General features: G+C 44.6%; 1 protein-coding gene across 1 annotated transcript in view; it reads left to right on the top strand.

Annotated features, from left to right (window-relative positions):
- The window catches only part of LOC118771012 (complement C3-like), a 35,110-nt gene that overhangs the window by 4,179 nt on the left and 15,470 nt on the right, over nt 1-15,461 (top strand). The window contains exons 8-23 of the mRNA XM_036518841.1: nt 431-542; nt 684-795; nt 1,241-1,356; nt 1,738-2,121; nt 2,402-2,602; nt 3,570-3,725; nt 4,482-4,611; nt 6,052-6,126; nt 7,630-7,827; nt 9,247-9,346; nt 9,452-9,537; nt 10,163-10,308; nt 12,034-12,246; nt 12,336-12,393; nt 12,782-12,868; nt 14,478-14,681. Of these exons, the coding sequence (XP_036374734.1) occupies nt 431-542; nt 684-795; nt 1,241-1,356; nt 1,738-2,121; nt 2,402-2,602; nt 3,570-3,725; nt 4,482-4,611; nt 6,052-6,126; nt 7,630-7,827; nt 9,247-9,346; nt 9,452-9,537; nt 10,163-10,308; nt 12,034-12,246; nt 12,336-12,393; nt 12,782-12,868; nt 14,478-14,681 (2,378 nt within the window). The remainder of the gene's footprint in view (nt 1-430; nt 543-683; nt 796-1,240; nt 1,357-1,737; nt 2,122-2,401; nt 2,603-3,569; nt 3,726-4,481; nt 4,612-6,051; nt 6,127-7,629; nt 7,828-9,246; nt 9,347-9,451; nt 9,538-10,162; nt 10,309-12,033; nt 12,247-12,335; nt 12,394-12,781; nt 12,869-14,477; nt 14,682-15,461) is intronic.

Raw genomic sequence — 15,461 nt, forward strand, 5'->3', positions numbered from 1 at the left:
ATTACCAATGAATGAACAGAGATACACAGGATAAAACAGTAGTTATGATAATGTTAAATGTCATGTTTGTTATAGACAATACTATGGAAAATTATTGAAACTCTAAATATCCAGCTGTCCTGGTCATGTTTTATTAGTAAATGCCATGAGGTCTCTTTCACTCTCTGTGGCTGAGTGATGCATGATGTTAATAAAAGGTTCCTTTGTGGACATTATCTGCATCTTAGTAATGGCAGTGGGTCACAGTGTGCACAAGCTTGCTTTGTCTGGCTTTGTGAGTTTCTGATTTTATTTTGTGCATTTGTTTTGTTTTTAAGACTTTTTAAAAGCTTTTTTCCTATTTCCAACTTTTTAACAGCTGTCCGTTAAAGCTTGTTTAAGAGGTGAATGTTCCTCTGTCTCTCTTTCCCCTTCTCCTTCTCTCCCTCAGATACTTGTTTGGTGTTGATGTAGAGGGCTCTGCCTACGTTGTGTTTGGACACATTGACAGTGAGGGTAGAAGAACCAGCTTCCCGGCTTCTCTGCAGAGGGTCGTCCTGCAGGTAAGGACAGTGAATCAGCCAGAGGGCTCTTATCTGTGCAAAACTGATGGGCCATTGATCAAGACGTGAATAAGCTGAAATGGAACAGGACTGTTGAAAAGCAAAAGCAGTGATGATTTCCTCAATCTGTCTGTCCTTCAGTCAGGAACAACCAAGGCCACCCTGCTGCGAGACCAAATTACTGCTGTTAAGAACATTAACAGTATTGTGGGTGATTCCATCTATGTGAGAGCCACAGTCTTCACCATCACAGGTGTGTGGGATACTCATACGTACAGTACTAATGCTGTTACTCATACATTCATACATACAGTACTAATACTCTTACTCATACATTCATACATGCAGTACTAATGCTCTTACTCATACATTCATACATACAGTACTAATGCTCTTACTCATACATTCATACATGCAGTACTAATACTCTTACTCATACATTCATACATGCAGTACTAATACTCTTACTCATACATTCATACATACAGTACTAATGCTCTTACTCATACATTCATACATACAGTACTAATGGTCTTACTCATACTTACATACAAACATCCAAATCAATACCCTGGAGTCAGGCACGTTAGGAGCAATAGGAAGAGTGTTCAGCATGTTTCAGCAATGCAGCATAAAGAAGAGTCGCTGCCCCCAGCTCGTGCACATTTAGCCTTATTTTTTCTTTTATCCTCCTATAGGCAGCGACATTGTGTCAGCAGAGCTCACAAACATCAAAGTGGCCAAGTCTCCCTACAGAATCGAGTTCACCAAGTCCTCCAGATACTTCAAGCCTGGCCTGCCATTTGGGCTGTATGTGAGTATGATTGGCTGTGGGTGATGGTCTGTGTGAGTTTGATTAGCTGTGGGTGGTGGCCTGTGTGAGTGTGATTGGCTGTGGGTGGTGGCCTGTGTGAGTGTGATTGGCTGAGGGTGATGGTCTGTGTGAGTGTGATTGGCTGAGGGTGATGGTCTGTGTGAGTTTGATTGGCTGTGGGTGATGGTCTGTGTGAGTTTGATTGGCTGTGGGTGGTGGCCTGTGTGAGTGTGATTGGCTGAGGGTGATGGTCTGTGTGAGTGTGATTGGCTGTGGTTCTTTTCATCACAATTCCATTGCTCATTCCACTCCTCCTGTCAGAGTGCTACTGCTGGGAATGTGACTCTTTATCAATTCCTCCTCTTCTCCCTCCCTGTGCAGGTGTACCTGACCCATACAGACGGCTCCCCAGCTGCTGGGGTCACAGTGAAGGCGGTGGATCAAAGCGCAAATACGGACAGCCATGGAATGGCCATTCTCAGCGTCAACACAGGAGACAATGAGAGTGTGAAGACTGTCACAGTGACGACAAGTGACACCAATCTGCCTGAAAATCACCAGGCCAGCGGAAAGATAACCCTCTCAGCCTATCAGACGGCAAGCGTCAAAGAATATCTGCATCTCAGTGTGAGCGATACTATGGTGTCCTTCTCGGAGAAAGAAGGAGAGTCTCTCAAATCTGAGGGGAAACTGCTCCCCATTTCCATCAACTTCTACAACAAGGATGCTGGGCAGAATCTCCCAACTGATTCCATTTCCTTCATGGTAAACTACCCCCATAAAAACACATCTTAATAGACAAATCTCACAAATTAGTGGAGTGTGAGTGTTGCTTTCACTAGGGATTCTCACAGCATTTCAGCCTTGATTGATGCAAATGAGAATGCAGAGCAGAGGGCTGGAAATGTTGCTCCTTATCAGAATCTTTACCACCTGTCTGGCATGCAAAATGAATGTCAGCATGTTAGTATTTGTTTTTATTCAAAGCTAAGTTGCAGCCTATCCCAGGAGAGGGAGATGAAGGGGTTCTGTCTGAATGTGACAGGTGGTGAGCAGGGGTCAGATCATCCAGAAGGGGAAGTGGCCGGTGACAGCGGGACAGAAAGTCATGAAACAGTCCCTGAAGGTCACTCCTGAAATGCTCCCTTCTTTCCGTCTGGTGGCCTATTACTCCGTGCCGCAGCGCGGTCAGGAGATCGTGTCAGACTCGCTGTGGGTCGATGTGGAGGATGTCTGCATGGGCACGGTGAGTGAGGGGGAGGAGCACTGAGACTCGCACATCAGAGAGTGAGGCTTAGACTCTGAGACTCATAAGGTTTAGACTCTGAGACGTATACGGCTTAGACTCTGAGACTCATAAGGCTTACACTCTGAGACTTATAAGCCTTAGACTCTGAGACTCATAAGGCTTAGACTCTGAGACTCATAAGGCTTAGACTCTGAGACGTATATGGCTTAGACTCTGAGACTCATAAGGCTTAGACTCTGAGACTCATAAGGCTTAGACTCTGAGACTCATAAGGCTTAGACTCTGAGACTCATAAGGCTTAGATTCTGGGACATATAAGGCTTAGACTCTGAGACTCATAAGGTTTAGACTCTGAGACGTATACGGCTTAGACTATGATACTCATAAGGCTTAGACTCTGAGACTCATAAGGCTTAGACTCTGGGACATATAAGGCTTAGACTCTGAGACTCATAAGGCTTAGACTCTGAGACGTATAATGCTTAGACTCTGAGACATATAAGGCTTAGACTCTGAGACTCATAAGGCTTAGACTCTGAGACGTGTAATGCTTAGACTCTGAGACATATAAGGCTTAGACTCCGAGACTCATAAGGCTTAGACTCTGAGATGTATAATGCTTAGACTCTGAGACATATAAGGCTTAGACTCTGAGACTCATAAGGCTTAGACTCTGAGATGTATAATGCTTAGACTCTGAGACATATAAGGCTTAGACTCTGAGACTCATAAGGCTTAGACTCCGAGACTTGCACATTCCTCCTATGAGGCTTGGATACTCACATTCTCATTCAGAGATTCTCTCATATAACTGTGTCAGATCAGCCCAGTTCCATCTGGTATTGAAGAGCAATGGCAGTAATACTGACTTTCTCAAGGTGCAGGCTCATGACTAGTGCAGAAGAGAAAATCAGTGATGTATGTTTCAAAATATGAGCTATCCACGCTTTTCCCTCTCTCTCAGCTCCAGCTGTCCATTCCGAAAAAGAGGAATGAGTACAGGCCTGCGGGCTCATTCCGGCTGCATGTGAAAGGAGACCCAGGCGCCAGGGTGGGGCTGGTGGCTGTGGACAAGGCTGTGTATGCACTGAGCAATAAGGGCAGGCTCACTCAGTCCAAGGTGACCATCCACCCCCCTATACTTAACATAACTTACAGCTTCCTCCTCTACACTTACACTTAACTTACAACTTTTCCCCTCTACACTTACACCTAACACAGCTGCCCCCTTCTACACTTACACTTAACTTGCAGCTTCCTCCTCTACACTTACACTTAACTTACAACTTTTCCCCTCTACACTTACACCTAACACAGCTGCCCCCTTCTACACTTACACTCAACTTACAGCTTCCTCCTCTACACTTACACAGCAATAACTGTAATCTACCCCCTCTACACTTACACAGAGGTAAGGCCACACCTGTCAGTTCAGTGTCTACAGGTTCCAGTGGAGCCCTTCTGTGTGTGTAGAGTAAGGGGGGTGTCATTCAGTCACTCCCACTCCAGGAAAAAAGGCTCCAGGATGCAGTATAGGCTCATTGATGTTACCCATACAGGAAACACCCTCAGTAGTGCATTTGGGTCTCAGGGTCACCGTTGCTTTGAAACTGGCACCAAATCAAAGCTTCGCACTGGATATCAGAGTTATGCAGATAGTCACGCTAGTTACGGTGCTTGAATTTGTGTTTTAAAATGTTTAAATGTAAAATGTAAAACTCATCAACTCTACTTTTATTATTATTATTATTAATATTTTTATTTTTATTATTATCATTATATGTAACAACAAATCTGAGAATGTAAGAGTTACAACTGAGCCATCTTGTATGTAAAGGTCTTTACTGATCATCACGTTCTCGCCCTCTCCCTGCAGATCTGGGACGCTGTGGAGGACGAGGACATGGGGTGCACGCGGGGAGGGGGGCGAAACAACATGGGCATCTTTACAGATGCAGGACTGCTTTTCCTCTCCAGCTCGGGGACCAAGACCCCGCCCAGACAGAGTATGATACCCCCTCAACTCTGAAACACTACACACCAGATTTCGCGTATTAAAAAGGATCTTATCTAGTACCTCCTCAATTTCTTTTATCCTATCATTTTCAAATGTACTTCTCCCTCTTCCTCCATCTCCTTCCCTCTCTCTCTTACTCTCCCTCCCTCTCTTTTTCCGCCTTCATCTCTCTCCCTTCCAGACTGTCTCACATTAGCATGTACACTATATGGACAGAAGTATTTGGCCACACCTGTTTTTCAGGGTTTGGGCTAGGCCCCTTATCTCCACTGAAGGGCAATCTTAATGCTTCAGCAAACCAAGACATTTTGGACAATGCTATGCTTCCAACTTTGTGGCAACAGTTTGGGGAAGGCCCTTTTCTATTATTCAGTGCACAAAGCAAGGACTATAAAGACATGGTTTGATGAGTTTGGTGTGGAAGAACTTGACTGGCCCGCACAGAGCCCTGACCTCAACCCCATCGAGCACCTTTGGGATGAACTGGAACGGAGATAGCGAGCCAGGCCTTCTCGTCCAACATCAGTGCCTGACCTCATGAATGCTCTACAGAATGAATGGGCGCAAATTCCCACAGAAACACTCCAAAATCTTGTGGAAAGCCTTCCAAGAAGAGTGGAAGCTGTTATAGCTGCAAAAGGGGGACCAACTCCATATTAAAGTATATGTATTTGAATGCAATGTCATTACAATGTAATGATCAGGCGTCCGAATACTTTTGTCCATATAGTGTATTTATATAGGAGGCGGTGTACATGTCATGACTCCCACACTGTTACCAGGATTCAAACTGCTTGTACGTTGGCCTAAGGAGCCCCCTCTGATCCTGCAATTCATGTCTCCTAAGCCTCTTTTTGAAACAGCTCCTCTCTTAGGCTCTGGTTTGCCTGTTGTAGGTATAGACTGCCAGACTGCCAGACTGGTCTGACTTCCAACATTTTGCATAATTGTTTCCTCCTAATTTGATTCAAATACATTTTCTTCCATTCCAAATTAAAACTGTGAATTCTCTCTTCTTTTTATTGTTATATTTTCAGAACTGATGTTTGATTCTGTCTTTCTCGCTTTACTTCCTTCCCTTTACTTTTATTCAATTTTAAGTCTTTATGTTCACAGCACAGCTTCTTAGTTTGTTCTGTTATCATTTGTGCCTTCCTACTGATCTATATTATTTTTTCTTTCGTTCTGCCTAAATTATGTAAATTAAACACCTTCTACAACTCAGGAGCTCAGAAAGCTACTTCTGCTTCTCCCCCTCCCCCTCCCTCTCCCCCCCTCTCCCTCTCCCTCTCTCCCTCTCCCTCTCTCCCCCTCCCTCTCCCTCTCTCCCTCTCCCTCTCTCCCCCCTCCCCTTCTCTCCCCCTCCCTCTCCCTCTCTCCCTCTCCCTCTCTCCCCCTCCCTCTCCCCCTCCCTCTCTCTGTCTCCCAGATCATGTCTGTCCCACTGAGAGCCTACAAAGACGAAAACGTGCGGTGACTTTAGCAGAAATTAAGTCTCAGCTGGGTGAGTGAAGCTGTGAGTCTATCGTTCCTGTCAGACTCTCGGGTATGGATTCCTGTGTGTGTCAGACTCTCGGGTATGGATTCCTGTGTGTGTCAGACTCTTGGGTATGGATTCCTGTGTGTGTCAGACTCTCAGGTATGACCTGTGTGTGTGTCAGACTCTCAGGTATGACCTGTGTGTGTGTCAGACTCTCGGGTATGACCTGTGTGTGTGTCAGACTCTCGGGTATGGATTCCTGTGTGTGTCAGACTCTCGGGTATGGATTCCTGTGTGTGTTAGACTCTCGGGTATGACCTGTGTGTGTGTCAGACTCTCGGGTATGACCTGTGTGTGTGTCAGACTCTCGGGTATGACCTGTGTGTGTGTCAGACTCTCGAGTATGACCTGTGTGTGTGTCAGACTCTCGGGTATGACCTGTGTGTGTGTCAGACTCTCGGGTATGGATTCCTGTGTGTGTCAGACTCTCGGGTATGGATTCCTGTGTGTGTCAGACTCTCAGGTATGACCTGTGTGTGTGTCAGACTCTCGGGTATGACCTGTGTATGTGTCAGACTCTTGGGTATGACCTGTGTGTGTGTCAGACTCTCGGGTATGGATTCCTGTGTGTGTCAGACTCTCAGGTATGACCTGTGTGTGTGTTAGACTCTCGGGTATGACCTGTGTGTGTGTCAGACGCTCAGGTATGACCTGTGTATCTGTTAGACTCTTGGGTATGACCTGTGTGTGTGTTAGACTCTCGGGTATGACCTGTGTATGTGTCAGACGCTCAGGTATGACCTGTGTATCTGTTAGACTCTCGGGTATGACCTGTGTGTGTGTCAGACTCTCAGGTATGACCTGTGTGTGTGTTAGACTCTTGGGTATGACCTGTGTGTGTGTTAGACTCTCGGGTATGACCTGTGTGTGTGTCAGACGCTCAGGTATGACCTGTGTATCTGTTAGACTCTCGGGTATGACCTGTGTGTGTGTCAGACTCTCAGGTATGACCTGTGTGTGTGTCAGACTCTCAGGTATGACCTGTGTGTGTGTTAGACTCTCGGGTATGACCTGTGTGTGTGTCAGACTCTCAGGTATGACCTCAGGTGTTGAATGTGGCAATAAACTGCATGGTCATGGCTGCCATTGGCAAACACAGGTACCCGCTTTGTCTTAAAACTGGTGGGCATGGTATTCCAACGTGTTGACCCTGCATGGAGTTTTAGTAGGGTTCGGTGCTAGGTGATGTCTCAGTTTTTTAATTGTTAGCTATTTTAACATGCAAAGATTGTTTGTGGCTGAGTAATGATACAATCACTCAGCAAGTCTTGCTTACACCTTCAGTGTGCATAAAATACTGACCACTATTCTCAGTAATGATGTGATTGGTTGTGTCAGGAAGCGGGAATAACAAGAGCTGTAGTCTCTGTGATGCAATTGGCTGTTTGGGCAGTGGGAGTGGCAAAATTTGTTGTTTTGAGTCAGTGATGCATGTCTGAGCTGCTGAACCGTATGATGTGACCCCAGAGAGCAAGTACCATGATGCTCTGCTGAAGAAGTGTTGCCGTGACGGCATGACGGACTTCCCCCTGGACTACACCTGCGAGAAGCGGTCGCTGTACATCACAGAGAGGGCAGAGTGTGTGCAAGCCTTCCTTCAGTGCTGCCAGACTGTCCTAAAGGAGAGACAACGCTACACCACCAAAGAGCTGATCTGGTCCCGCAGTGAGTAGACAATACTACAGCAACATATACCTGTCCAAAAAGCTTCAGTGGCACAACATTAGTAAAGGCTGTTGTGCCACAGTTATTTCGTCCATCTAACCAACCGTGGCCTGATGTTAGCAAAACAGCCAAACTCCTCAAGTTTCTACCGTTTAACTTTGGCTTGTACATTCTACCGTTTAACTTTGGCTTGTACTATTGCTTGCACTGACTTCAAAATTTGCTTTGATCTGCCAGATTTAAATATAGTTTAATTTAGTACAAAATTAAATCTTACAACATTAAGCATACAGTGAATGAGTTAAGACACAGACTGGTGAACAAATTCCCTAAAAAGAATAATTTGTTAACATCATCAATTAGGACACGTTAAAATTACGTATGAAACATAGTAATCCTACACACTTTGACTGTTACAGTATTAACAGGATCGCTCATCTTTAATCAAAAAACTGCATCATCTAACAATCTGAAATTTCAGCATGAATGCATAAATACATACATGAAGACTTACATAAATCCTTTGAATAACCATGGAAGCAAAAGAAAAAAAAAATCAATAGCCATGTGATGGAATGGAGTAACAATATTGCTTTATGTCACGAATGCATAAGAAAAAAATATTTTAAACACTAGGCACCAGAGAACAATAATAAGTGTAAATATCCTAAACTATAATCTGAACTCTTTCTGAAACATGGATTAGCAGATTTAAAAATGACAGAGGATACCAAGCAGTGGTTGTTTGTCAGGAGAAGGGCCATCTTATTAGTCTAATTCTGAAACCACCATCTTGTGGAGATGTAGTGCTCTGCAGGGAGATGCCTTCAGATAGTAATTATGGCAACTGAGACTGCTCAGTGTAGACCCTGCATTATAAAACTTACACAAAAAAAAACTAGAAATTACACTAATTGCACACAAACAAAACATTCGCTATTTTCGTGTTTCCAGCTTTGCGTGTGTGATGACAGCTGTCATTCACGTATGTCATATCACTAAGGCTCTGTCGTTACCAGCTGATGAACAGTTTCTCTTTCTCTCTCAGGAAGCTCCTCTCCGCTGGTCCGGTGGTCGCTTTAATGTTTAAAACCATTTCCGACTTTGGCCCTGAGTGAGCTAATGTTAGCTAGCTAGCAACCTTCTCTTTAATAATATTGCAGCTATTACTCTTAAGCCGCCCACACACAAACAGGCAAAATATATTTTTATGTGCAGTGTCATTCGTGTAATTAGCAAACTAGCATGTTAATCCAAATCTCTTTAATGTGGAGTGTGACAAATGCTATAATGAAAGCTAGCTAACGGTACCAAAGAATCAAGGATAGGGTGCGAATAACAAGCTCTACCTGTATTTGTGAAACCTTGGCTAAGGTTGGCAAACATACACGCTCATAATTTTATGATTTCCCCTTTCAGATACTGAAAGCAGTTTTGAAGAGAGGATCACAGTGCGTTTCCGGTTCGATGCCAGCTGGATGTGGGTCACAAAGGAACTGACTGAAATAGGGGATGATGGGTAAGGCTGTGCTGCTCAGTGCCGTGCTTGTCACAGGCCAACAGAGCATTTTGATGGGTGCAGAATTTAATTTCAGTCTTTTTGTTCTTACTCCCACACCGCCAGCCTTGGTATCCATGAGGAACTTGTTGCACTAAAGGACTCCATCACTACATGGCAGTTCCTGGCCATCAGTGCATCTACCAAAACAGGTAGGGATTAAATAAATAAATGTAAATGTTATGTAGAGACTACAAAAATGGGAAAATAATAGCTTTACTGCAGCTGATCATTTTCACCTTGTTTTTGTTAGTTCTCATTCTGAGTATATGTAATGGGGGTGTGATAGTTTCAGGTGGTGGCTTGGCACAATAGCTGAAAACATTCAGCTCAATAGTATTTTTTATCCTAAAATTCCACCACTGAAGTGTACTTAATGCAAACATTGATTACAAAATGTTACCTATGGGTAACGCCAGAGCACCTGACAGAGGGCGATAATGAGAAAAATAATAATAAAAAAAGATTTATACTATTACTATTATACTATTACTTCAATATAATACACGGTGACCTCCGTATTTCCATCCTGAAAAGAAACTAAAACATGGTATGAAGGAAAAACTACTGCTGAACCATGAATGTTTGATTGGATTGAGATTGAGGTGTTCAGTTGGGAGCAGTTATTTTTTGCCTAGTTAATAATTTTTTGTAGAATTCCCAGCAGAATTAAAGTAGCCATGAGTAATGTGGCTGCAGAATATTGCTACATATCAGTCTGTTTCCGAGCGCTGGCTTTGGCGTTCCTGATCGAATAATTACATCTGTTCCCTACAGGAGTGTGTGTGGCCGAACCCTTGGAAGTCGTAGCGAAGAAACACTTCTTTGTGGACCTACGTTTGCCTTACTCTGTTGTCCACAAAGAGCAAGTGGAAATCAAAGCAGTCGTGCATAACTTCTACTCCTTTGACGATCCACTTTTGGTATGTCCCTCTCTGACGCTACAGCATCTCTGTGTCCCGCTCTGTCTCATATTGCTAGTATGTCTCTCTTATTTTGGATTATCCCCCTCCAACTCATCTATAGAATAAAGGCAAACTCAACACATATCTTGGACTGATACACAAAAATACCAGCACTGTCTCAGGTAGCTTACAGTGGCTGTGCAGTTTATTTTAAAAAGGACCATGTTACTTACACACAAAGCACAAGACATTAAGTCTTCATGTTGAGTGAAGGAATTTGTGACCCCTTTTGTATGTCTGGTAAAAGAAATATTCAACACATGAAAGAAAGCTTTAAAAATCACAAACCCTGAGACACAGAAGAATCAAAGATTTGTGAATAGGAAAACTGACCTCCATGAACCAAAACTGAGATTAACAGGACTGACAGAGGTAGATAAGGCCCACTGTGGCCTTTCTGGCACATTCATATGAAGGATGGAAGGCATTAGTCATTGAGAACTTTAGACTGGGCGCTTGTCTCCATTCGGTCTGTCTTGCTCCTATACCTGCAGGCCGTGTCAGCCTTCTATATGCACATGGGTGAGGAATTCAGCTGGATCCTCCCGTATAAATGGAGAGGGTTACCTCCTGTCACACTGAAAGAGCATGTGTTTGTCCTGGACCAGACCTGCTGTGTCTCCTGGCTGGCTCACTAAATCTGGGGGACTTTTTCCGTTCAGTTACAGAACAAGTGAAGAAACTTAATCTCAGTTCCAGCTCAACCAGTTTGAGCCCACATGGAAGGCATTTTTTTTTTCCAAAATAATTAGGTACCAATTAAAACTAACATTTTCAAAGTTATGTGGGTTACAGTTACATTAGCCCAATAAGACATCAGCACAGCATTATTGTTTAAACAACAAAACAAATTTCAAATTGCTAACACATACATACTTTGACACCCGGATCAACACTTTTTCTGATAATAAGCCAGAATATTCCCATGTCATGCTGGCATCACTGACCATAGTGATGAAGTGTTTTCCTTAGATACCATGTAGATGCTGTGGTGAAGTTTGGTTGAGTCCGATAAACACATGAATACAATCACGTCTGAGAAATCTTCAAAAATATAAAAATATATAAATGGACAGAATAATTAAATGAGGAAACTGCATGAAGGAAAAATCAAAGAAAATTGCTACCTGTGCTTTTGATGTTGTCTAACCTCTTACAGTATTATTTTTTAATCGTTCGCTTCCTCACTGTGTAAGTTATTTGGAGAGGGAATTTGCACTTGTATGTTAACAATTCAGCTAAACACAATTTCTTAATTATTGGCTTTTAAAAGGAATGGATGCCAAAACCTTCTACTTAATAAGCAGAGTAACTTTGACAAAGAGGGGCTTGTGGTGCAGAGTTGCTCAGAGAAAATGCAAATGCTTCTCCAATCAGAGCTGAAAACACAGTCATAGCTGAACATTATGCACCTCCGTAAAAATATTTTTTACAACCACACAGTTCTTACAAGCTGGCATCCCACCCCACATCCCCTGAAGGGGAACACAGGATGACAACTGTTTGCATCAACTCTGCAAGCCTGGCTTATCTCTCTGTGGTTCTCAAATTCAAAGTGAGCGTGTTTAAAAGGCATGGCTATACAATGTGCTGTAAAATTAGTTCCCTCAACGGCTCTCTGTCACTCTCTGAAATTCCATCACTATGGGGACTGACTCCGCCCCTCCTCACCTGATCTCCCAGGTAACAGTGGACCTGCTGGCAACTGAGGGTATTTGCAGCCTGGCCAGTGAGAAGGGGAAGTACAGACAGGAAGTGGCTGTGGACGCACAGTCCAGCAGGGTGGTGCATTACACCATCATTCCCATGAAAGTGGGAAAGTATGAAATCACAGTGAAAGCCTTCAACATGGATGAGCAGCTCGGAGACGGCGTGAAGAAAACTCTGCTTGTTGTGGTGAGGATTACACAGTGCAGGACCATGGAATATCATTTTACTGAACATGCAGGCACGTCTGTGCTGAGCCTCCTCTCTCCATAATCTAGCCCCAAGGAGAAGTGAGAAACAAGACCACTGTGAAGGTTTTGGCACCAAATTTCAAAAGTAAGTGACTCATTGTCAGCCTCTGGTGGTGACTTTGTGCATTGCGGTGAAATGATAACAATGATTTAATACATTTATGTATATGTATATCTAATTGTGGTATGTAATAATGCTGAATCCTTTTTTCAGCCATATCCAGTATCAGTAACTACAACTCTAGAGCTCCATAGCTGTCCGCCCACATTAAATAGACATTCTTTTGACATTCATTTTTTTCTCATATTTCTCAATTTCTCAGTTTTCTCAAATTTTTCATACTGTTTGCTGATTTTTAGGTCTGTTTGCTGAATGAAATTGAGAGGAACATGTGTTTTTGGGTCTGATTGCTGATTGGCTTGCTGGGTAATGTCATTTTGGCACTTCTGTCTGATTGGCTGTTTGTCTGCAGGTGGGAAGCAGGAGGAGTTTTTCCTTCTGCCACCTCCTGAGTTCCGGGTTCCAGGCACCGAGACAAAAACCATCATCACTGTGCTTGGTAACGTTACTGCTCGCAGGGCATTCTGGGTAACCAGTTAGTCAAAGTTATCCTTGAGGTGGAAAATACTGAATACTGCAGGTCATTGTCTGCACATTTACAGAAGGGGTCAGGGCACTGGTCACCGTGGAGACATTTTGGCCCTGCTGTTGCTGTTCCTGCTGTTGCCGTTTTTGCTGTTGCTGTTCCTGCTGTTGCTGTTCCTGCTGCTGTTGCTGTTCCTGCTGTTGCTGTTTCTGCTGTTGCTGTTTCTGCTGTTGCTGTTCCTGCTGCTGTTGCTGTTCCTGCTGTTGTTGCTGTTCCTGCTGTTGTTGCTGTTCCTGCTGTTTTTGCTGTTGCTGTTCCTGCTGCTGTTGCTGTTTTTGCTGTTGCTGTTCCTGCTGCTGTTGCTGTTCCTGCTGTTGTTGCTGTTCCTGCTGCTGTTGCTGTTCCTGCTGCTGTTGCTGTTCCTGCTGTTGCTGTTTCTGCTGTTGCTGTGCGGTTTGGTTCTGTCATATGTAATCATATGCACTCAGTTTGCTTCCATTGCTGACCCACTCGCACACCTCCACACTCGCACACCTCCACACTCCCACACCTCCACACTCCCACCTCTAGAACACACTCGCACACCTCCACACTCCCACCTCTAGAACACACTCCCACACCTCCACACTCGCACCTCTATAACACACTCCCACACCTCCACACTCCCACACCTCCACACTCCCGCCTCTATAACACACTCGCACACCTCCACACTCGCACACCTCCACACTCCCGCCTCTATAACACACTCGCACACCTCCACACTCCCACACCTCCACACTCCCACCTCTATAACACACTCCCACACCTCCACACTCCCGCCTCTATAACACACTCCCACACCTCCAGACTCCCACACCTCCACACTCCCACACCTCCACACTCCCGCCTCTATAACACACTCCCACACCTCCACACTCCCACACCTCCACACTCCCACACCTCCACACTCCCGCCTCTATAACACACTCCCACACCTCCAGACTCCCACACCTCCACACTCCCACACCTCCACACTCCCGCCTCTATAACACACTCCCACACCTCCAGACTCCCACACCTCCACACTCCCACACCTCCACACTCCCGCCTCTATAACACACTCCCACACCTCCAGACTCCCACACCTCCACACTCCCACACCTCCACACTCCCGCCTCTATAACACACTCCCACACCTCCACACTCCCACACCTCCACACTCCCGCCTCTATAACACACCCTGCTGGCCAGAAGTACAAATGTTGAACATATCCTGAATATTGACGTTTTCCATTGTTATTTTTAAAGGAATGTATGGTTTGTATGTATTCTCTGATGAATAAACAGTGGAAGAGTCTCGTTGGAAACGGAGGCTGTGTGAAAGAGTCTCGTTGGAAACGGAGGCTGTGTGAAAGAGTCCCGTCGGAAACGGAGGCTGTGTGAAAGAGTCTCCTTGGAAACGGAGGCTGTGTGAAAGAGTCCCGTTGGAAACGGAGGCTGTGTGAAAGAGTCTCGTTGGAAACGGAGGCTGTGTGAAAGCAGGAAGTTGCCCTCTGTTGCAGGCAGTGAAACAGGAAGTTGTTTCTTTTGCTGTTACCAGGGGACGTGCTGACAGACACGGTGCAGAACTCTCTCTCGGGCTCGGTTCTGAGTGGACTCCTTCGCATGCCTGGTGGGTGTGTGGAGCAGAACCTGGCCTCCATGACATCCCCTCTTATTGCCACACGCTACCTGGACAGTGCCAACGCCTGGGAGAGCGTGGGGGTACAGAGGAGGCAGGAGGCTCTGGGATATATCCAAGCAGGTAAAAGGAAATAACTCCACCTCTCCCTCCCTCTTTTCTACACTCCTCTTTCCTCTGCTCTTCCTCCTTTTCCTCCTCCTCCTCCCCTGTGCCCCTTCTTTGGTAATAGAGGACACAGTGATGTGTGGAGCAGGGAGCTTAAAACATAATTCTGCACGTCCAGGTTCCAAGCACTGAGAGGCTGATCAGGATTGCACATGTATGTCATACCCTGCTGCAAATATAACAGCCCACATCCTGTACCAGGACAATACTGCCCCCTACTGTACAGATCCAGTCCATGACACAGAGGTTATATTGAACTTTCATTGAATGTGAAAGTAACAGTAGCTTAGAACAGCTCTGTGATGCTGCGTCTCCACTGGTCAGGTTACAGACTGACTAGCTGACATCATCACTCAAACCTGTCCAAACCTGTCTGTAATGTTGCAACCGAGGGAGCTTTTACCTCCTTTTACCTCCTCAAACAAATATTAGCTACGCAGCTACACAAACTCCAAACCTGTACGTTTATTGCATAAATACAGCAGTGAACAGTTAAATACAGTACATAATACTGTCCTGATTAGATGATGACATTTAACGTGTAACATCACCATGTTGACTTTGTTCTAATTTTTCATAAAATGCTCTTCTTGAAGTTATGCAATACCTAAATAAAATGTATTCATAAAAAAGAACATATTGGAAGACCTAATATATAAGTTATAAGTGAAACCTAACAAGGTGGGAGAAAAAGTGAAGAACCACTTCAGAGTGATGTAAGGCAAATCCTGCCTG

Source organism: Megalops cyprinoides, chromosome 24 (assembly GCF_013368585.1).
Source record: "Megalops cyprinoides isolate fMegCyp1 chromosome 24, fMegCyp1.pri, whole genome shotgun sequence".
Classification (NCBI taxonomy): domain Eukaryota; kingdom Metazoa; phylum Chordata; class Actinopteri; order Elopiformes; family Megalopidae; genus Megalops; species Megalops cyprinoides.